Below are 22374 nucleotides of genomic sequence, written 5' to 3'. Positions count from 1 at the left end.
TCTGAAAAACACGTAAATCGTGGATAGTTGTGGGTTTTAAAAAAACGTGTAACTCATGGATATACAATATTTTGGTAATCTTTAGGTAAAAAAAAAGAATCAGTATATCTTCACAAGTGGGTACTGGGTAGTTCACAGACGTTGCAAACCTTGTCAACAATTCTCTTCAAGCATGTATAATGTAACCTATTTTGAAACTAATAATAAGACTAATGAAAAAACTAATAACATTTTGCAGTCACCAGGCTGATTGTTGATAATGATGCGGGTAGGAAAGTATTTACCAAACTTCGCTGACCCCTCGTAGATGTAAGCACAATATATGTTCGTGTTGAACCGACAGGTATGCACAATTCCGTGTACTGCGCCTTTAAGACGCTGTTCTCGCGCGAGGTGCGGGACGTGTTTTGTTTGGCCTCTCCCGCCGTCGGCGCGCGCACGTTGACGCACGTACACGCGCACGCTCCCGGCGTCCACGGAGTTTGCTTCCTGTGGAGTGGCGGAAGATCGTCTGGACACAGAGAAGCCATCAAGTGGACGTTTGGACGCCATGGGGAGTGAGTATCCTCTTGCGACTTGACTTAAACATGCCGTTTTCTGCAACGGCTTTATCATAGGGCAGAGAGCGTTTTTTTTCTGGGTTTTTTTTTGTCTCCGTTTAGTAAACGATCACAAAGTCCCGCTGCACGTTAGCATGGTAGCTACTGTTATAAGCTACCTGTGGTTTCTAAGATGCTTTTTTAACGCCCTTTTACACGTTCCTTGGAAGCTTGTACGGTGTTAGTCCAACCTGTTTGATAAAACAACTTATTTACGGCTTTTGACAGATAATTTACACCGGTGTGCTGTCGTTTGTCTATCGGTGAACGTCTAAATGCTAACTTGTTAGCCACTCATTCAAATATTATTGTTAGTGATGACGACGCTTAACTCCGCCGACGTTCCATTCTTCATTTTTTAAAATGTTCATCATCCCATAGCTGCCGTAAAACAACCAATGCCACTGCAGTCGCTCTTATACAGTGCTATAAAATATCGGTTGTTTTGTTTTTATCACGTTTGTCAGCATAGTTTTCCTTGTAGCTGAAAGCCCGCCCCTCATTCATTGCCACGTCTCACAGAGGACCAGCTCAAATCATCTGAGACATAACTGAAATGTTCACCTTTGCCTGATTTCAGTCAAATTCTTGGAAGTGATAAAGCCGTTCTGTGCAGTTTTGCCAGAAATTCAAAAACCTGAACGAAAGGTATGTATTGAGTCAAAGACCAGAAGGCTAAACTAAACTCTTCAGATTGTGTATTTTAAAACATATGGTGATCTTTGTTCAGATCCAGTTTAGGGAGAAGGTGCTATGGACTGCCATCACTCTCTTCATCTTCTTGGTTTGCTGCCAAGTGAGTTCCCCCTTTTTTCTTTGTTTATCCATGACTGCTACATTTTTGTCACATTTAGCAAAATACATTTTATGTTACAAATAATTTTGCTCCGGTCAACATTTTCCACCCTTTGTTTGAGCCAAGCATCCCATTTTCATTAAAACATATTGAATGAGTAAATAATTTTCAGACAAATTAAGTGACATTCTTTGGCATCATTTGATTACACAGTCTTCTTGTGCCCCATATGCTGACAGAATTATTGTATTATTATTATTATTATTGTTATTATAAACAAGCCAATGAGCTAGGATGAACCATTTTACCTTAATTAAGATCGCAATGTTCAACACTAGATGACATTAATTTAGAATGTTTGTTTTTGCATTTTTATTCTAGTTTGCATTGCATCATGCTGACAGGTGTTTTACTCACACAAGAGTAATAGTACCAAGACTTGTAAATATGATGTAGTGTAATTCTCTGCAAACTACAGCTTTTGTGTACAATCAATGAATTATTGCCATTTATTGTCATTATAAGACTTGTACACTATATCTAATGACAGTCATCATTTTCATACTGAAAAGGAATTAGAACTAGGAATAACCAATTGAAACTGCCATTTTGCTGATGTTTTCCTTCTAGATCCCTCTCTTTGGGATCATGTCATCAGACTCTGCGGATCCATTCTACTGGATGAGAGTGATTCTAGCCTCGAATCGCGGTACGTGCCTTTGATGACCTCACATGGACCAGATGATGATGTACTGTTGTCGAGTGTATGACTGTTTTTCTGTGTGTTTTCCCCCCAGGGACGTTGATGGAGCTGGGCATCTCTCCTATTGTTACCTCTGGCCTAATCATGCAACTGCTTGCTGGAGCTAAAATCATTGAAGTTGGAGACACGCCCAAAGACCGAGCCCTCTTCAATGGAGCGCAGAAATGTAATAATAAGCTCCCCCGTTGACACTTGTTGACTAACGTCATGACTGGCATATAATTCTTCTTGTCTTTTAGTGTTTGGAATGATCATCACCATTGGCCAGGCTATCGTTTACGTGATGACCGGCATGTATGGTGACCCCTCAGAGATGGGAGCTGGAATCTGTCTTCTCATTATCATTCAGGTTTGACTTACTTAAAGATGAGGATAGTCGGGTTTTTGTAGTTCTGACTCACATTGATGCGAGCTATTTTTTTTAGCGCACTTTCATATCGTACATAGAGTTGGGAACGATAAACAGGACCAGCTATCACGTGGCTTTGAATCAGCTACCTGAGGCTTTGTAGTTTTCATCTCGTAAAACAAGCACAAGCGCTCTTGATCTGTGTGCCATATGTAACGTTACGACCACAACTAAATGTAGCAGTGTTGGATACTAGTGACACAAAAGTGTAACTACATTTCTCCATCGTGTAAATATCAAAGAGCTATTCAGTAGTTAACCTACTCCCGTACGATAGCAACGTACCGTTCCCCCGGGTGTTGTAAACAATGAATGCGACATCACGTTCCGTATCTTATCTCATGTCCGCATTTGACACCGGGGCCGGCGGCTAAACGTGCGCCTTAGATTGTAAACCGGCAGACAACATGGTAGAGGTAGCTACGTCTTTGGCAATTTCCTTGTGCTGTAATTCAGGAAATCAATGCTGCAGGAAGACAGTGCGTGTGTGCGGTGACGCTCCTAGCTTGAATGGGAGGGTGTGCAAAAGCACTCACGGCTCTTTAAATATTTTTTGTGGAGAGAGTCTTGAAAATTCATTTTCTATTGGAGCAATTATTTTGATATTTAACCCTTTCCGGGCAGGGGTTGCAAATTTGCAACAAGTTTAAAAATATCAAAACTTTTAAGTCCAGAGTATCATTTTCTGAAAGTATCAGAATTTTCTCTCTGCAAAATTTTATTTGGTCCAGAAAATAAAATTCTATCTTGCCATAAAGCAACAATGGTCAGGGTGAAGTGGTCTTTTACTGTACGTGTTTGATGACAAGGTTAGACAAATGTCATTTTATAGAATTGGGTTTAGTCAAATCAAGGTTCTTCATGATTAGCACATGTGCAAAAGTTTTACAGTCACTCACATTTGAAAAATGTACAGGTGTGGTTCGTCATGCTTCCAGATAAAGTTGCGGGTGTGATCAGGGATGGAATCTCAAGACCTAAAAAATAACTTACTGGATTAATATAACATAACTGTAAATTAAAAAATAAAATAAAGAAATGCATAACTTAAATTTCAAACTCAGAAATGATCATTTCCAATTTCAAAGGATATGAGTAGAACATGATGTAAAATGGTATTTAACATTTTTCATCAATAGAAATTCTTGATCTGAAGAAAAGTTAAATGCACTGGCCTGTCAAGGAATAAACACGAACGGTCTATACCCGCAATGTTTTGAAGATGCTGAAAGTTTAGTTCAACATAATCAGCGTTAGTGGCAACAACCTAGCGATACATTGGAACAAACATTCCTGTTGGCAATCGTGATGTATTGTTGGGTGGTGGGGGGGGGGGGGGGGCACGTACCACGGGACTGCCGTAAATAGGAGGCCGGCTTGCCACGCCGTGACACTGCCTCACGATCGACGAAATGAGCACCCTTGGTGTAACTGAATTTCTTTTGACATGGCTCATTATGTTGACGACTTTCGACATAAATGCGCTCGCAGTACGTGAAGCAGCTCTGAACGTGCGCTTTCGGCCCAACTTCCGTACATGCTCAGTATGGTTAACTTGCATTTCCTGTTTCCGGGTGAATACTGGTTGTTTTGGAGCAGGCTTGTTTAGTTAACGTTTATGAAATAAACACGTAAATTAATGTCGAGACTGCACAAAATAAGCGACGTCTTTCAATATCTATTTTTTTCTACTCGTAACAAATTTTACGCGTGTGATTTTTCATGCTCGACTGCAGATTTGCTCGCACGCCTCCGTGCTCGTCAAATGTGAGTGACTGGGTTTTCTATTGCGTTTTATTGGACCAAATCGGGAATCTTATGTCTCCATATTGAATTGAATTGTTTCGCCCATGCGAATACCATTTTTTTATCAAATCACTACGTGTTTATCTAGATTTGTATCAAATCGGACTCTTGCCAGAGATTCCCACTGCTAATTATATCTTTATTTGCAGGCGAGGTGTGTTTTTGAAGGCAAAAGAGAGCGTTAACACTGCACGTCTCTTCTCCGTAGCTGTTTGTGGCTGGCCTCATTGTGCTGCTGCTGGATGAGTTGCTCCAAAAAGGTTACGGTCTTGGCTCGGGGATCTCGCTGTTCATCGCAACTAATATCTGCGAGACAATCGTCTGGAAGGCTTTCAGCCCAACCACTGTGAACACAGGCCGAGGTAAGAGTCCACACAAGAAGTACAGAGTGTGTGTGTGTGTGTGTGTTTATTTTATCAGATCGCTAATCGTACTTATATTTGGAATAATGTTTGCAGGCACTGAGTTCGAGGGAGCAATCATCGCTCTTTTTCATCTGCTGGCAACCAGGACTGACAAAGTGCGCGCTCTGAGAGAGGCTTTCTACAGACAGAACCTCCCCAACCTCATGAACCTCATCGCAACAGTTTTTGTTTTTGCCGTTGTTATATATTTTCAAGTGAGTTCTTCTTTTGTGTGCACGCCCATATGAAAAAGCTCCCAACGGGCAACTGTGACGGATGCGTGGCAAGTGTTCTCAAAAGATGTCTTCGTCGCTCGCCGCCTTTCACAGGGATTCAGAGTGGATCTGCCAATCAAGTCCGCTCGCTACCGTGGCCAATACAACACCTATCCCATCAAGCTCTTCTACACTTCCAACATTCCCATTATTCTGCAGTCTGCGCTTGTTTCCAATTTGTACGTCATATCTCAGATGCTTTCCACGCGCTTTAGTGGGAATTTCTTGGTCAATCTGCTCGGAACGTGGTCTGTAAGTACACATCTTTATTCTCAATCTTTTACATTTGGCATTTGATTTTCTGCCATTAAGAGATAATCGGAGTTGGTATATAACTCAAGAAATGTCAAATGGTGTCTGTGGTTTTTTTTTTTTTTTTTTTTTTTTTTTTTTAAACTGGAATTGTTGTTTTTGAAGGACGCGTCAAGTGGTGGTCCAGCTCGAGCTTATCCTGTAGGTGGTCTTTGTTACTACCTCTCGCCACCTGAGTCGTTTGGATCAGTTCTCGACGACCCGGTCCACGCGCTTATCTATATTACCTTCATGCTCGGCTCATGCGCCTTTTTCTCCAAAACCTGGATCGAAGTCTCTGGCTCCTCTGCAAAAGATGTAAGACCAAACGTCTTTTCAAGTCGATTCTCCAAGATGGCTGCATCTTTATTCTCCCCTTGCCTCGTAACAATTGTGACTTGTCTTTGTCTTGCAGGTGGCAAAACAGTTGAAAGAGCAGCAGATGGTGATGAGGGGACATAGAGAGACTTCTATGGTCCATGAACTAAACAGGTAAAATCTTCTTTGAAAGATCTTTTTGTTAAACTTCTGTAGGTAAAAATATATTTATCATCCCACTATCCACATATTACATTAATTACTGTAACTGAGATACTGTATTTGTAGTAGATGGCAGAGTTTTACTCATTGGTGTTCATTGAAATCTTCCTTCCTGCCCTCCCTTTGTTCCCTGAAGGTATATACCTACGGCAGCTGCTTTCGGCGGGCTGTGTATTGGTGGTTTATCGGTGATGGCCGACTTCCTCGGAGCGATCGGCTCAGGGACGGGCATCCTGCTGGCCGTCACCATCATCTATCAGTACTTTGAGATTTTTGTCAAAGAGCAGAGTGAAGTAGGCAGCCTTGGGGGATTCTTCTTCTAGGAATTCCCACATTTTAGTAACCTTCATTAGCGCCACCAACTTGTGTATTTTGACATCTTTTGTGAAGCACTCTTGTCATCAGCTTTCCGTGTTTAGGATGTTTTTGGCATCCAGCATTCCCACATCAAATAAGGTGTCGTGCAACAACAGAACTTTTCCTACCTCCGCTCATCTACCAACACAAAAGACTTGACGGTTTGCATTTTTTCACTCAATGTTGAAGCTCCACATTAATCACTCAAAGCCCGCCTTTATGGAGGGGTATTCGGTCTATTTCCTCCCAGCCGACATGCTAGAGCTTCAGTATGCGGGCGTACTTGGCTGGGACGGAGGTTGGTCCACTGACTCCTGTGTGCGTGAAAGCACACAAGCTTATACATTCTTGTTCCACTTTGCTTTTTACCCTAATATTAATCTTTTACTCTTAATGAAGGTCCCGACTAGACATGATGGATTCCAGTACTGTCCTTTCCCAATCAGTGCTCCTGTGGATGTTTTTAGTAGAACTTGTAAGTGAAGAACCAATGGATGTGACTCTTATATTTGTGTCTGACAGAATATTCAACTGCTTTTCTGACGACAGCCAATGAGTCATTCAAAAAAAAAAAAAAATGTCCGTGCCACTCTTTAAAAAATGGCAATTCCTGGAAGTTGCAGTTGCAGTATTAACTCTGGTCATGTTACTAATCATGTCTTTCATTTTAGTTCGATTTTTTTACTGTTTGCTTTTTTCCCCTCACCCTCGACAGATAATTTATTTTGTGTACATAGGTCATGTGTCGGAATTTGTTTTAAGTGTGAGATAGTCTTTTTGAAATATGTGAAAGATGAATGCATTTATAGAAAACGTGAGCAATAAAAAACTGTTTTGGTAAAATGCCCCGTTTTAAATTTATTTTCCTCATTTTTGCACACTTGATAATTATATAGAGGGGTGAGACCGACGTCAAGGCTGAGCATGCAGATTAATTGTCCGCCATATTGGAAGACAAACAAACAAACAAACCCCCAGGAAGTTCGTGTGCGTTGGTGTAATCAATCCGTTTATATATAGTTTCGTCACTGTTACTTCGCTTGGAATTTGATCTCCATGATCGAGTAAGGCATGCCAGGGCCTTCTGCCAAGTGTAAACATGTTGACACCCTGCTAGTCGAGATAAGATAATTAACTTTAGCTGTTGGCTACGGATATACTGTAAATATTTAGATACGATACACTCCTTTTGAGAAGTTCGTGCAGGAACGCTAAGTTAGTGGAGGGGATGAAGGCTTTCCAAGTGTGGACTGCAAGAAAACCGAAAAAGTAAAAATATTTTGAGGGTTTTTTCCCCTCAATATGCATTGATAACACGCGCTTTGAAAAATATAATAAACGTTGAGAAATGAACAAGTTACGACTTTGTTTCAATGTCTACGCTTTGCATTGGAAGGGAACGTCGACCTTCCCAACATGGCCTCCACGTTGGTACGTCGTCAGTTAATCATGAAGCGAGCACTAGCCCTACGTTGTAGCTATGTCTTCCTCTTCCGTCTTCCATCAATGGGCACCAGTCGGTGTTGGTTGCGAAACACATGAATGATGATAGACACGCTATGACATTGTCCTGTGACCGGGACATGTTTCTATGACACTGGCCTGCTGCACCAAATTAGGTTTCACATCTTCAGTTTGGGAAGAAATGACTACTGTCAGGCAAGAAGGTCAGCGCGCTGTGCTAGCTCAGCTAAGTCATTCAAACAGCTAGTACGGGAGTTAATTTTAACACACGTTGAAACCCGTAACCAAAACTGTAATAGCCTTGATTTTGGTATGAAGTCTTGAGAAAATGCGCTGTCACTTAAAGAAAGTTAGCAATGCTGTATTTGTGTTTATATATTTTCCTAACCTTGAGCCGGTAACATGTTAATTAATGTTCAGGTTTTTAAAAAAAAAATATCTAGTACATTATGCTGTAAGTGTATGTTCTTTCTTTGGCTCCACTGTTTTCGCCTAACGTGAACATGTTGTCGTTTTCACACAGGTAAAGACAAAATAATCTTTGTGACCAAAGAGGATCATGCAACACCCAGCAACGCCGAGCTTGTTGAGGAAGACCCCAATGATCCTTACGAGGAGCAAGGTGAGCAACCAAGAAAAGTTTAAAATAAATTCATCTTTTCACGATTCGCTCATCAATAATAATCACTGACATTTTTTAATTTAGGCATAATCATCTGAAAAAAACAAACAAGTAAAACATGGTAGTTTTTTGTTCCTTAACTAATGCTCTGTCGTGCCACAAGATCGCGTCATAGCGCTATCAAGACATCCTGCTGAGTATTGGGAGATTTCTCTATTCTAGTCTTCAGCGTAGTCTGTTTTTAACTCGTAGCCTCTCTATTTTACCAGGCTTGATCCTTCCCAGTGGGGAGATTAACTGGAACTGCCCCTGTCTGGGGGGGATGGCCAGTGGTCCCTGTGGGACCGACTTTAAGGAGGCCTTCTCCTGTTTCCACTACAGTAAAGAGGAGGTAAAGGGCTCAGAGTGCCTGGATCAGTTCAGAATGATGCAAGAGTGCATGCAACGCTATCCAGAACTCTACCCTCAAGAAGACGACAATGTCCCAGAAGAAAACTCATCGAAAGCAGAACCGACCACAGAAGACGCTACCCCTACTGATGCCGAGTCCACGTTGGATCCCGTTCAGGCATCAGATGGCGCACAAGCCAGTGCAGGGAGTACAATAGAAAGCTAGTAACTGCTATCAGTTTGAGAAAAGTCGAAGCTTATGATGTGCTCGTGTTGCTCACATTTTTAGTCTGTATTCCAAAACTGTTTCTAAAACACTTGAGATGGGCACAAAAGAAACTCAAGACCAGAGAACAAATGTTTCTTTATACTGACACTTTCATGTCCATTTCTTGTGGATATTATTGTCGGTTGCATTTCATGTACAATATTTGTTAAACACATTTTTATGTACTGTCCTGCTTGGAGCTAATGAAAAAAATGGCACTTAACTTGAAGGGTGTTACTGTGGGGCCAAGCTTTATCCTGAACGGACACAAGCCGTTTACCTCAACTGTTCCAATGGTTTGCAAACCACTTAAAATAAATGCTGTTGAATAATTTATTCGTGATCATTGACTGCATTGCTCCAAAAGTTGTCTGTCTACATGTAGTGATGCACCATTTGTGTTTAAATGTCGCTTCAAGCGTTATAATGCTCTGTGTTAGCCTTAAGATAGTGGCCATATGTAGTTGTGAAGTACACAACATATATTTCCTCTTCATTTTGTTTAATATGACAAACTTCAACTTTGAAATATTGCTTACTCATTGTCAAACCTCTTGTTGTGGAGTTAGCGGAGTTCACTGCCGTAGAGCGAGGAAACGTTTAATTTTTGCTCCCAAATCCGCTCCTCTGAATTAATCCCACAGAAGGTGCATTTAGTCAGTGAAACAAATTGTGGTGTTCACGCACGCCCATGCTTGTTGCCTGCTGTGACGAGACTGACTGTCGTGGCCGTTCCTAATTGGCTGCTCCGAGAACATTATTTTCAAATTTCCCTCTGCCGGCCGTGCATGTCAAAGAGGATTGTTTGACAGCTGTCAAGCTCCTTATTGCTCCCTCAACACGCCATGTGCATCTTTTCATGCTTCCCTAACTCTGTTATGATACTTGAATTCTATTTGACAGGGCCGAGCATACAGGATTTCCCTCAATGCATACTCTTGTAAAATGAGCATGAAGAAGTAAGGGTAAGCTGGCATTTTCTTTGACTATTTTTTGTTGTTGATGGTTTTATTTTGTTTCACTTAAGGCTTGGGTGGAAAGTTCTGCAAACTATTTTGTTTGTTATTCTGGTATTGTCTTCACCCTGAAGAACTACTTCATTTTTAATGTTTGGATAATATTCTTTACTTGTGTACAAGTGGTAATACACTAGTTTTCATCATCCACTTCCATTTTGGTGACCGAGCTCTGGGGTGTGTGCCGATGTAATTGGTGTACCAGGAAATTGTGCTGTGACCAAGGTTCTGTGTGTTCTAGGACACAAAATCCCGTGATTTTTTTTTTATAGTGCAATTTGTTTTTACTAGTTAATTTAATCTTTCTTAATGCATTAAATTCCATCCCTAGTTTCATCCATCCATTTTCTTTGCCACTTATCCTCACAGAGGTCACGGGGAGTGCTGGAGCCTATCCCAGCTGTCAATGGGCAGGAGGCGGGGTACACCCTGAATTGGATGCCAGCCAATCGCAGGGAACATTTAGACAGTCACAATCACACCAAGGGGCAATTTAGAGTGTCCAATTAACGTTGCTTGTTTTTTTTTTTTAATTTTGTGGGTGGGGGGATTTGGGAGGAAAGTGCCCGGAGCAAACCCACACAGCCACGGGGAGAACATGCAAACTCCACACAGGTGGGTCCGGGATTGAACCCGGGACCTCAGAACTGTGAGGCCACCGCTTTATCAAGCCGATCCACCGTATATGCCTAGTACTTTTTTATGCATGGGTTAATTTTTTTTTTTTTCTGAAAAACATCTTATTTTACCGGTTCACAGCACTTTAAGCTCGAAACACACAACATGAGGATCCATATTTAGTACTTTGTTCAAAGACACTGGCACCAGGGGTCATAGGTAAGTTTGTCCGCTGATGCAAGTGCCGCTTTAAACACTCTTTGCCATCAATAATTACCAAACATCCTTTTCTGTCATTGGTGGATGTTCAGGGGGCAAAGATGACCAAAAGGCCAATCGGATCGCTTCAGTTGTCTCCTTCAAATGTTCACCAGTAGTCCTCCTGCACTCCTTTTAAATTGAGGACTTGACAGGATGGCCACCTTAAAGGAGATATGCAGCGGTTTGCCACTGGACCCTTTGCCACCCAACCGAGGAAGAGACCCCAACGTGCCCCACGCACCTGTTCGGACCCCAAACCTCACAGCCCAAGAGCGGCGGGTAAGTACAGCAGATTCTGATCCCAACAATATGGCAAATCATAATGTGACCATGATGTTAACTAGAACCTAGTAGGGAATTTGGTATACTGCGACCACCATTAAGCGGTCTGGTCCAGAGTCAGCAAAGAGCCCCAAAGTCCACAATGCAAACTTTATTGAGCACTTTTTAAGGTAACAGCAACCTCGAAGCAGGACGTTGAAATATCCACGGGGCTTTCAATTTCGCCTCAGGCACGCAGGAGTCAACATCCACCAACCATCTCAGGGTCAGGTCGCACGTGCACTTATTGCAACATCACCGGTGACAAGTGGGCCGCACTACACTATTGATTATTCTCTCGGGTTTTTCACTGATTGACCACAACTCAAGCGAAGATTTAAGTCAATAATTTAGAGAGGCTAGTGACCTTTATCTTTTGATTTAAAATGTATACCTTTGCTTTTATTGCTCCCCCTTCCAGCTGGCACTGAGGAACGCCCTGCGCTATTTCCCCCCGGCCCATCATACGACACTCGCGCCTGAATTTGCACAAGAGCTGCGGCAGTATGGGCACATCTACATGTACCGCTTTTGTCCCGCGTCGAGTCTGCGGTAAGGCAACAACGTCGGCATTCATCAGAGACGTCGATGAGCGTACGGTGGTCAAATTTAAAGATCACTACTTGTCAATCTCTGTTTTGTTCCAATTAAGAAATAGATTTTCACTGCATTTTAAGGTTCTGTGGGAGTTTTGAATTTTGTTTCTACATATAAAAAAACAGGCGGCACGGTGGATCAGCTGGTAAAGCGTTGGCCTCACAGTTCTCTGGTCCCGGGTTCACTCCCGGACCCACCTGTGCGGAGTTTGCGTGTTCTCCCTGTGCCTGCGTGGGATTTCTCCGGGTACTCCGGTTTCCTCCCACATCCCAAAAACATGCAACATTAATTGGACACTCTAAATTGCCCCTAGGTGTGATTGTGAGTGCAACTGTTTGTCTCTATGTGCTCTGCGATTGGCTGGCAACCGGTTCAGGGTGTACCCCGCCTCCTGCCCGTTGACAGCTGGGATAGACTCCGGCACTCGTCGCGACCCTTGTGAGGATAAGCGGCTAAGAAAATGGATGCGTGGATATAAAAAGACAGATTCAAATTGGCTTTCTGTAAAGTATTTTCCCTACATGTCCAATCAATCTGTGTAATATGAGTTTCACTTTATAAACTGAAACACTTAAGTAATTGAACTTTTTTTTTCTATATTGAAATAACTCTGTTCAAACCATGGTTTTTGACTTGTGGTTCCGGTGTATTACTACATAATGTTACAACTGCAAAATCCTTACCGGAATTAATGTTTTTTTCCCCCATCGTGCTGCATTTGTGGTGGTAACTGTATGGAAGTAAATATGTGGCACCAGGATTTAAATATGAAATGCCACAGAAAACAGGATTTGAATTTGAAATGTAAAGTGATCACATTTTCAATAGTTGGATTTCAGTGTAACTTTTCAATGTTAACAATTCAACTGGCTACAATTCGCTGTCTGAAATTCACCCTGTGTGCCACCAGGCAGGGTTACTTCAGGTCAGAACCAAACAGCCAGCCAATCACAGTTACGCTTTCTTAGTCACGTAACGTCAAATAGTAAGAAAGCGTAACTGGATTGGCTGGCTGTTTGGTTCTGACCTGAAGTAACCCTGCCTGGTGGCACAGACAGCGAATTTTAGACAGTGAATTGTACCCAGTTGAATTGTTAACATTGAAAAGTTAAACTAAAATCCAACTATTGAAAATGTGATCACTTTACATTTCAAATTCAAATCCGGTTCTCTGTGGCATTTCAAATTCAAATCCTGGTGGCATTCATTTACTTCCATATTAACTGTCTTTTTGGGTTGCTCTGTTCCTCAGAGCGCACCCAATACACGAGTTCCCTTGCCGCACACGCCAAGCCGCCGCCATCATGCTTATGATCATGAACAACCTGGACCCAGCTGTGGCCCAGGTGAGCTTCTTCCAGATCTTGAATTTATTTGATTGCTCCCCTTTGGACCAATCTAAGAGGCCTCCGTGTTTTAGTTTCCCCAGGAGCTGGTCACCTACGGAGGAAATGGACAAGTGTTCAGTAACTGGGCTCAGGTACAATTAGAAACTTTGTTCATGACGTAGACAAGTTAACACATTTGGGACAACGGCCTCTTAAAACAAGTGATTTTATCACCTCAACCACAGTTTCTGTGCAACGTTTTCGAAATAGGCTGTAATTTGCTGTATCTCACAGGTGGTAGAGCAAAATCTTGGGCAGACGTCCCAAAAGAAGGGTCTAAGGCACAGGTGTCAAACTCAAGGCCCGAGGGCCAGATTGAGCCCGCCGCATTGTTTTAAGTGGCCCGCGAAGCCAAATCATGTGTATCAAACTTCCATGATTTTTGTTCAAATCTGTACCAACATTTCCAATTGTCACATCATAAATGATAACCTTGAGATATTTTCTGTGGTGCCAAACAACAATAGGTGAAAAACCCATTACCTTTGATTTCGAATTCCAAAAGTAATTCATAAATTTCACCTATCAATATGATGAGGTGGGTAAAGATTTTAAAGGTTTCAGTTATAATGGCCCTCTGAGCGAAACTGTAACTACAATGTGGCCCACGGCAAAATTGAGTTTGACAACCCAGGTCTAAGGAATATACATGTATCCCTGAAAAATTCACATGCATATCTGAATAAATAAAAGTCACTGATGGTGTAGTGGTACAAATGCTTGACTGGTGCAGGCAGCGTGGGTTCAATTCCCGCTCAGTCATGGTGTTGCTATGTGCCCTGAAACTGACTAGTGACCAGTTCAGGGTGGCGTCTGCCTTTCACCCGAAGTTGGCTGGGATAGGCTCGAGCACTACCGCGACGCTTGTGAGGATAAGCGGCTTGGGAAAATACACGCGAGGTCAGCATTAACTACATGCGAGGCCAATATTTTCCAACCTTTATTGAGGCAAGGCGTAGATTTATATTTGAAAACTCCCATGAAACGCTTCCCCCAAGATAATTCCACCAAAAATAGATTTGGGATACAACGCAGGAGTAATTCTGAGTTTGGACTTATACTGTATACTTTTTGAAAGGCGTCATTTTGCATCGTTACAGTTCCGTCTGGTGATGAATTACCTGAGCGAGATGACGGAGGAGCAGACGCTGGTCATGTACAGTGGCCACCCCCTGGGTCTGTTCCCCAGCCTGCCCTCCTCCCCCCGCGCCATCATCACCAACGGCTTGGTGAGCCAGCAACTCACCGCACTCAACTCAGACGATTCTCATCGCATTTTAATTCGGAGACTGGCACGTTTTATTGTTTCATTTAGGTCATTCCGAACTACTCCTCCAGGGAGCAATATGAAAGGATGTTTGCTCTCGGCGTGTCAATGTAAGTGGAAAAAAATGCTTTTTGGGATTTGTGTGGATACAGTCAAATGTCGGCCTATTTTATTTTTATCTGAGAGCCTATTTTGATATTTCTAGGTATGGTCAAATGACAGCCGGAAGTTACTGCTATATTGGACCTCAAGGGATTGTTCATGGCACTATGGTATGAAATTTCAAATTAATTTTTGCTTCAATTTTATCACTCTGTTGTTACATGTAATTAGGTTAAAACACATACCCGGCCTACAGAGCGCACCTGGTTATAAGCCTCACCCAGTACATTTGTAAAGGAAATACCATTTGGTACTTAGGTAGGCCGCAGCCGTGTAAAAGCCGCAAGTTCCCACATTGAAACCGACATTGAAACACGAGATATTTACAAACACGGTACACAGAGTCTAACGCTAGCGCCACCTCGCTAACGCTAATGCTAATGCTAGCACCGCGCTAACAGGGCCGGATAAAAAAAAAAAAAAAATACTGGTAAAAATCACAGAGACATGACAGTAACGCGCTAGCACAGCGCTAACAGGGCCGGACCAGTAAAAGTCACTTCCTGGGCACATATATTCCACCGGTCTCACTCTTACCTTTTCCGCTCGAGTGCTCCCTTGCGGGGTTTAGAAAAAATGCACAAATTAGCCGCATCACCGCATAAACCATAGGGTTGAAAGCATGTGAAAAAAGTCGCAGCTTATAGGTCGGAAATTACGGTACTCACCACTCTTGCGTGCAGTGGTTAAAAAAACAAAAAAACAAAACGACATTATTCCTTTAATTTGATTTGCAAAAAAACACAGCACCCAAGGAAAAACAACCTACGAGTGTAAATCAGAGGTGTGACTCGAGTCACATGACTTGGACCCACGTCAGGAATTTGATGAATTACCAGAGATGCAAACTCGTGATTTCAATTGGACTCAAACTCATTGATTTGAAATGACTTGTCACTTTTACCAGTCTTTTACTTATTCTTTGCCTCTTTTTGACATGATAATATTACGTTGTGTTCTGACTCCAATACCACAGTTGGATAAAAGTGTGCCTTTATACCAAGATGACAATCTTCGATCCTCATTTCTAAATTAATACCTTGTGTTTTTGATATTCACAAGAAGTACCAAGTTCAAACTGAAACTTTTTTATTTGTATTTGTGTTTGTTTATTGATAAGAAAATGCATTTTCTTGATGTATGCACAAGGTAAATTTAAGAAAAATACTGTTAATTATCTGAAAGAGAGAGCCAACTGGTCCTTCGCTCTTTAAACAAAATAGGTTGTATCTAATTACTTGTTTGTTCAATAGAATTGTCAGTAGGATGGGGTTATTATTGATGGCAGCCCTACTTGATGCAAAAATGTTACTTGTGACATTTCTGACAGCAAATGTAACTTCATCTCATCACGGTCTCCTTTCCCGTTCAGCTGACTGTTCTGAATGCCGGTCGGCGGTACCTGGGCTCCGGCGACCTGAGGGGACGCGTCTTCGTGACTTCCGGCCTCGGGGGCATGAGCGGCGCTCAAGCGAAAGCCGCTGTCATCGCCGGCTGCGTCGGCGTCATCGCGGAGGTGATGCGGCGACGACCTCAAATGTGAGCTGTGTGTGGCCGAATGACGGCTGAATTTGTCCGTGTTAGGTGGACGAGGCTCCTCTCAAAAAGAGACACGAGCAAGGCTGGCTGATGGAGGTCACCGCGGACGTCGATCGCTGCATTGAACGCATCAGGTGACAAACGGACTCCCTCTCCGTAATTATTCAATGCTTATTTTAAGAGCATACTTGTTTTGAACATCCATCCATTTTCTTAGCTGTTTATCCTCACGAGGGTCGCGGGGCATGCTGGAGCCTATCCCGGCTGTCGACGGGCAGGAGGCAGGGTACACCCTAAACTGGCCAATCGCAGGGCACATAGAGACAGACAGCTGCACTCACAATCACATCTAGGGGGAATTTAGAGTGTCCAATTAATGTTTTGAAGATAACACAGTAATTACGATATTGTTACTTGGCTTCAGGCGTAATTATGCTTTAGAATCCCAATTTGTGCGACGATCAGAGTCATAGTCAGTCAGTTTATAGTGCCAATCAAGCAATGCATATTTAACATAAAAAATTACAAGACAAATACAATTAGCATGTGTAATAAATTTGAGGGGGAAAAAATTCAATATTTAATTTATGTGAACCATGCCTGTAGTAAACATATGATTGTTTTATACATTTAGTAATTTTAGTTTTGTCAATGGGGAGTTTATAGCAACACAGATACAACAGAAACTATATTAATGGCCCTAACATAGAATATAATAATATAGTTGGTTCGTACTTTCAGTGGAAAATACTGGAAATCAAACATTCTACTGTGATTCATTTATTTATTTATTTTTAATGTAGCATTCAATTATGATTGTCATGAAATAGAAGCACTTGTGTATTCTGTGTGTACATAAGTACAAAAGCGGGAGCCTTGAGTCGAAGAGTTGATAGTAGTTAAAATAAACCACAACGTAGAGTACTGGCTGTGTATGATGTACACATGCTGAAAACAAAATGTCTGCGTGCAAAAGGCAATTGTGAAATTGTATTTTTAAAGACAAGCCTGTTTACTATCATTCTTATGAGAGTGAACAGGGAGGCTATTTTATGAAATACACAATGCTAATATGTTGTAAAACCCAATTCTGGTGTTTTCTAGAGAAACCAGACGTTCAAAGACTCCACTCAGTTTGGGTTACCACGGCAATGTTGTTGACTTATGGTGAGTGCACGGCGAAATTTGCATCTTTTACGCAGTCGAGAAACGTTTGTATTTGCATTCTTGATCAGGGAGCGGCTGCTGTTGGAGTACCAGAGGACGGGTGAGCTCCTGGTGGATTTGGGCTCGGACCAAACCTCGCTCCACAACCCCTTCAACGGAGGCTACTACCCGGTGCAGCTCGGCTTCCGCCAGGCCAACCAGCTCATGTCCACCGATCCCAGTCGCTTCCGCAGCTTGGTCAAAGAAAGGTGCCGTCGGCGGTCGCACGAAAACAGTCGTATCCTCGCATCAAAGGACGTTGCCGCGACTTTAATAACGCATTATTCGCTCCGCCTTAGCCTCCGGAGACACGTGAACGCAATCAACAAGCTGTCAGATGCCGGCATGTTCTTTTGGGACTATGGCAACGCTTTTCTGCTGGAGGCGCAAAGAGCCGGTACGCAGTAACTTTGAATAGGCTTGTGTTTACAGTAACGTGCAGTGCTCGCCAAAAAAAAAAAATAAATTAAAGAGTGATGTTTGGGCTTTGGCCAAAATTTGCTGCAGGTGTCTGAGCCATCAATCGATGAATACATTTTTCAAGGACAGCCCCATGGATGACTTTCTGTGACTCTTCCAATCTCTTTGTGTCTATTGTTGATGAAACTCTAAGCTCTGAGGCCACTTCCATGTGAGAAAAATGTCATGTCCATTAATTTTTAGGTGCTCTCTTGGTCTCATGATGTCAAAATGTAGCCACAACGATGAGGCGCAAAAATATTTCAATTCTTATCGAACTAGGGAATTTATTGGTCGATAGGCACTGAAACATTGAACAGTTAGACACTTTAAAGTGTGAGTTTATAGTTTGTTTTTTTTTTTTTTCTTTCATTTTGGTTCAGGCTGCAATTTCACCCAAAAGCAGAATATCGTTGACTTTTTGACATGGGAAATTGATAATAATTAAGTAATTCCCGGCCTACAGAGCACACTTGGTTATAAACGCTACTGTGACTTTTTTTTTTTTTTCACACGCTTTCAACCCTCCGGGTGATGCGGCGCTATCATTAGCGCAGCGCTAGCGTGAAACTCTTTCTGTGTACCGAGGCTTGTAACCACGTGCGCTAACTCTAGCGCCGCATCACTGCATAAACCGCGGGTTTGAAAGCGTGTGGAAAAAAAAGTCACGGCTTGTAGACCGGAAATTACGGTATACTTGTTGTTTTCATAGGGGCTGAGGTTGAAAAGGTTGGTGGTGGCGAGACAGAATTCCGCTACCCATCCTACGTCCAACACATTATGGGGTAAGGCAACTCCATTTTATTCATATTACTCCACAGGGAGCCTCCACTATTTACGTGGGATTGGGACCTGGCCGGAACACAAATAATGAAAATCTGCTGTTAATTGACCCACTTTATATGTGTGTGTGTGTGTATATATATAATATACATTTTTCCCCTCAAACACCCCAAATTCTTGAACAAGCATGGAAAAGTTTTAAAAAAGTGAAATTGGCAAAAAATCTGCCAATACGTGAATATGCTGGTGCCACTGCGTATCAACTCCAAACAGAAGTTATCTCAAGGCACTTTACATGTGGAGGGCAAAAAACACGTTAAGAACCCAAGTGAACCTCCCATGAACCCAGTCAGTGGAAACACGGTTCGAAACCCAAGCGCTCAGACCTGAGTCCTGCTTGTTCTCTCGTGAGCAATCATTTGATGTATCCTCCTCTCAGAGACATTTTCTCCCTGGGGTTCGGTCCATTTCGCTGGGTGTGCACATCCGGCGACCCCCAGGACCTCGCCACAACGGACCACATCGCCGCCTCGGTCCTGGAGCACTTGAGCGCCGGTGTGACTGACAGAGTCAGACAGCAGTACGACGACAACATCCTCTGGATCCGGGAGGCGGGAAAGCACAAAATGGTTTGTGAATACAGTCTCACAAATCAGCCCTCATGATACCCGAGCTGATTTGTTTGTTTTATGGGCAGGTTGTGGGATCCCAGGCCAGAATTCTCTACTCAGACCAGAAAGGAAGAGTAACCATTGCTTTGGCCATAAACCAAGCCGTTGCTGAAGGAAAAGTTTCAGTAAGACGCTGGAATCATCTTAAAAATGAATTATTTGATAAGAGTTTGGTCAGTTTGGGGGAATTGATCAATCATGTCTTATTAGGTCAAGTAAGGCAATATTATTTTATTAAGTAAACAATTTTACATTTACAGTTTTTCTTGACCTTGACTTTGCCCATCTGTTAAATTTCCAACTCAAATGTGATTTTTGAACACGAATGTTTGTCCAACCCCCCACCTGCCGCTATGTTATGTGGACCTTTCGTCAGAAGTGATTGGACTTGTGTGCGCGTGTGTGTGTGTGTGTCAGGCTCCAGTGGTGATTAGCAGAGACCACCATGATGTGAGCGGTACCGACAGCCCCTTCAGGGAGACCTCCAACGTCTATGATGGCTCTGCGTTCTGCGCAGGTACAGAACGAACATGTGCGCTTTGTCTGGTTAACTGTGTTACAAATGATTACGACTTATTGTACCTATCTGCACTCCTTGAGTTGCACATTCTTCATTAAAATGACCACTTGTTTGATTTCTAGATATGGCGGTCCAGAACTTTGTCGGTGATGCGTTCCGGGGTGCGACCTGGGTAGCCCTGCACAACGGTGGCGGTGTGGGCTGGTAAGGCTTGGTCACTTATCGTTTGGTTTGTACAAATGCTATTAACTATTAGTCCAGGCTAGGATGGTGTGCATTAAAAAAAAAAACGTGATAAATCCAATACGTTTTTTTTTAAATATGTTACCAACCCCCGGCACAGTGACTCAGCTGGTAAAGCGTTGGCCTCACAGTTCTTAGGACCCGGGTTCGGTCCCGGCCCTGCCTGTGTGGAGTTTGCACGTTCTCCCCATACCCGCATGAGTTTTTTTCCGGGCACTCCGGTTTCCTCCCACATCCCAAAAACATGCGACATCAATTGGACACTAAATTTGCCCCTAGGTGTGACTGTGAGCGTGGCTGTTTGACTCTATGTGCCCTGTGATTGGCTGTCAACCAGTTCAGGGTGTGCCCGGCCTCCTGCCCGTTGACAGCTGGGATAGGCTCCAGCACTCCCCGTGACCCTCGTGAGGGTAAGTGGCAAAGAAAATGGATAGATGAATGTTAGAAAGGTTTATTATTGCCTATAGATTCCACGACATGGTGGCAATGATGTAAATGAAGCCGGTTTACTCTTAATAGATCCTTGGCATGAAGAGGCCACAAGATGGCGCCAAAGCAATACTTGTGCATTAGACAGAACTTTAGCCTGATCACAAAAAGAGAATGGCAGTTTTTCAACAAATAACAGGATAGTGAGATATTCTCAAACAAAAATTTGCCAAGAAATGAATTTGCTTGTTGTATATTTTGTATTACTGTTCTTGAGATGCAACAATAAAACAATACAATATTATTTTTATCTGTATTTTTCAGTATTGAATTTGAAACATTTAAAAAAAATAAGAAAATGCTTTAAAAGAATGTTTTCTTCAGTCGTTACCATTTCAATAATAAATTAAAAATATTTATTCCCCAATATTAAATTTGGAAATGTAACCATTTTTCAAATTATTTTTCAGCTATTAGTCCACATTTGTTTTGTTTTTTTTCTTTTTTCCAAAATAAGACATGATTTCTTGTTATGTTCAGCATTTATTAATTTATTTTAACTTTTATGGGCACCTTTTAATGCATTGAGCCTATTAAACAATATTTAATGGCTTATAAATGACCCAGGGGTCGAACTTTGGACACCCCTGTTTTTTGTCCAAATGTTGTAATGTTACCGTGTTGGTAACTTTACAACCTTTACAACAATACCTTCTCCACCATCAGGGGTGAGGTAATGAACGGAGGATTTGGACTTCTTTTGGACGGCTCCGAGGAGGCAGCGAAGCGAGCCTCATTGATGCTCAACTGGGACGTCTCCAATGGGGTGAGACGATGCACAAAAGCGCTCTTGACAGGTATGACGCGCATCTGATGCTATTGACTTTTTTTTTTTTTTTTTTTGCTGTTTCGGAAGGTGGCGCGTCGTAGCTGGTGTGGAAATTCCAATGCCTACGAGACAATCCAGCGCACCATGGAGGAAAATGCACGTCTTCGGGTCACCCTGCCCTTTCCTGTACACGATGATCACGTGCTGGACCGGGCGCTGCAGGGCTAACATCTAAGCACTACAATGAGAACACCACAAATGTGATTACCTGTCCACATACAAATTAAGCATGATGCAAGAAAAGTGTCAACATAGCTTTATTCACAATATTAGAATAAATCATATCCATTCATCCATTTTCTAAAGCATTTGTCGTTGTTAGGTGAGCTGACGCTTTTCTATTCAGAGTTTGGGTGAGAGTTGTTGTAAACTCCACTCAGGAAGTCCTGAGCCGAGATCCGAACATTGAACTTCAGAACTGTGTGGCGCCAAACTTTTGGAAACGAATAACGGCTTCTCGGTAACTGACAAATAGTTTTGAAAAAAAGAGAAAAAAGGTTCATGTGTTGTTATTCTGGGATGTAGCAATTAGAAATCAAGTTGGTCACCCCGACTTTATTAAAACAGGAAAAGTTTAGTTTAATTTCATGACAGACAATCAGGGCAGGGGGACAGAATAGTGTCTTTGTATATTGTCATGGGATGCCAATATTTTTGCCCATGGCTGTGATATAGTAATTGCTTTAATATTTTTGTGTGTGTTTGCTCTCGTGTCCAACCGTGCATATTGGTGCGTCGATGGTCCTTTAAGAAACCGGCCGCATCCGATCCTCGTGATGTCATTGAATTGGAGCCGTTGACGTCCTGCGGGGAGAGGCAGATCCTGTGCGCCGTCAGAATCAGGAACATTATCATGGACCACTTTTCAGCCATTCAATAACTGACTGTGATTATGTTCCTCTTTACTTTCCGTGGATGTATCTAGTTTTTGTTTTTGCCTTTGCGCGTGCCTACTCCCCCCCCCCACCCTTTTTTTTTTTTTTTGCGATAACTCAAGGGAGATTTACTTGAAGTATGTCAC

General features: G+C 42.4%; 3 protein-coding genes across 6 annotated transcripts; all 3 read left to right on the top strand.

Annotated features, from left to right (window-relative positions):
• The first annotated feature begins 401 nt into the window (after positions 1-401).
• On the top strand, positions 402-7079 carry sec61a1a (SEC61 translocon subunit alpha 1a). The gene is made up of 12 exons (XM_061831949.1): positions 402-557; positions 1180-1247; positions 1330-1395; positions 2026-2104; positions 2193-2324; positions 2398-2507; positions 4582-4735; positions 4832-4992; positions 5107-5304; positions 5470-5661; positions 5759-5835; positions 6020-7079. Exons 1-12 carry the CDS (start codon positions 551-553, stop codon positions 6204-6206), a joined length of 1431 nt encoding a protein of 476 aa, XP_061687933.1. The 5' UTR covers positions 402-550; the 3' UTR covers positions 6207-7079.
• A 636-nt stretch (positions 7080-7715) lies between these two features.
• chchd4b (coiled-coil-helix-coiled-coil-helix domain containing 4b) lies at positions 7716-9316 on the top strand. 2 transcript variants are annotated; one of them, XM_061831953.1, is made up of 3 exons: positions 7716-7907; positions 8228-8326; positions 8596-9316. In XM_061831953.1, the coding sequence occupies exons 1-3, from the start codon at positions 7832-7834 to the stop codon at positions 8940-8942; spliced, it is 522 nt and encodes a 173-aa protein (XP_061687937.1). In that variant the 5' UTR covers positions 7716-7831; the 3' UTR covers positions 8943-9316. The 2 variants fall into 2 exon arrangements, with proteins under 2 accessions (XP_061687937.1, XP_061687938.1); XM_061831954.1 differs by lacking the exon at positions 7716-7907 and adding an exon at positions 8092-8158.
• A 133-nt stretch (positions 9317-9449) lies between these two features.
• Positions 9450-21663, top strand: uroc1 (urocanate hydratase 1). 3 transcript variants are annotated; one of them, XR_009796755.1, is made up of 22 exons: positions 9450-9949; positions 10760-10837; positions 10930-11158; positions 11622-11752; positions 13050-13143; positions 13218-13277; positions 14286-14414; positions 14501-14562; positions 14658-14724; positions 15987-16130; positions 16199-16287; positions 17258-17320; positions 17389-17568; positions 17659-17756; positions 18531-18603; positions 19041-19230; positions 19299-19397; positions 19690-19789; positions 19915-19996; positions 20315-20445; positions 21191-21290; positions 21381-21409. XR_009796755.1 is itself a non-coding variant. In XM_061831947.1 (21 exons), exons 3-21 carry the CDS (start codon positions 11033-11035, stop codon positions 21519-21521), a joined length of 2028 nt encoding a protein of 675 aa, XP_061687931.1. In that variant the 5' UTR covers positions 9450-9949; positions 10760-10837; positions 10930-11032; the 3' UTR covers positions 21522-21663. The 3 variants fall into 3 exon arrangements, 2 of the variants coding, with proteins under 2 accessions (XP_061687931.1, XP_061687932.1); XM_061831947.1 differs by lacking the exon at positions 20315-20445 and having other exon boundaries at positions 21381-21663; XM_061831948.1 differs by lacking the exons at positions 10760-10837; positions 10930-11158; positions 11622-11752; positions 20315-20445 and having other exon boundaries at positions 21381-21663.
• The last annotated feature ends 711 nt before the right edge of the window (positions 21664-22374 follow it).

This window comes from Syngnathoides biaculeatus, chromosome 10 (assembly GCF_019802595.1).
Source record: "Syngnathoides biaculeatus isolate LvHL_M chromosome 10, ASM1980259v1, whole genome shotgun sequence".
Taxonomy (NCBI): Eukaryota; Metazoa; Chordata; class Actinopteri; order Syngnathiformes; family Syngnathidae; genus Syngnathoides; species Syngnathoides biaculeatus.
The sequence above is the reverse complement of the archived record's forward strand: the minus strand, read 5'-3'. Positions and strand labels throughout refer to the sequence as shown.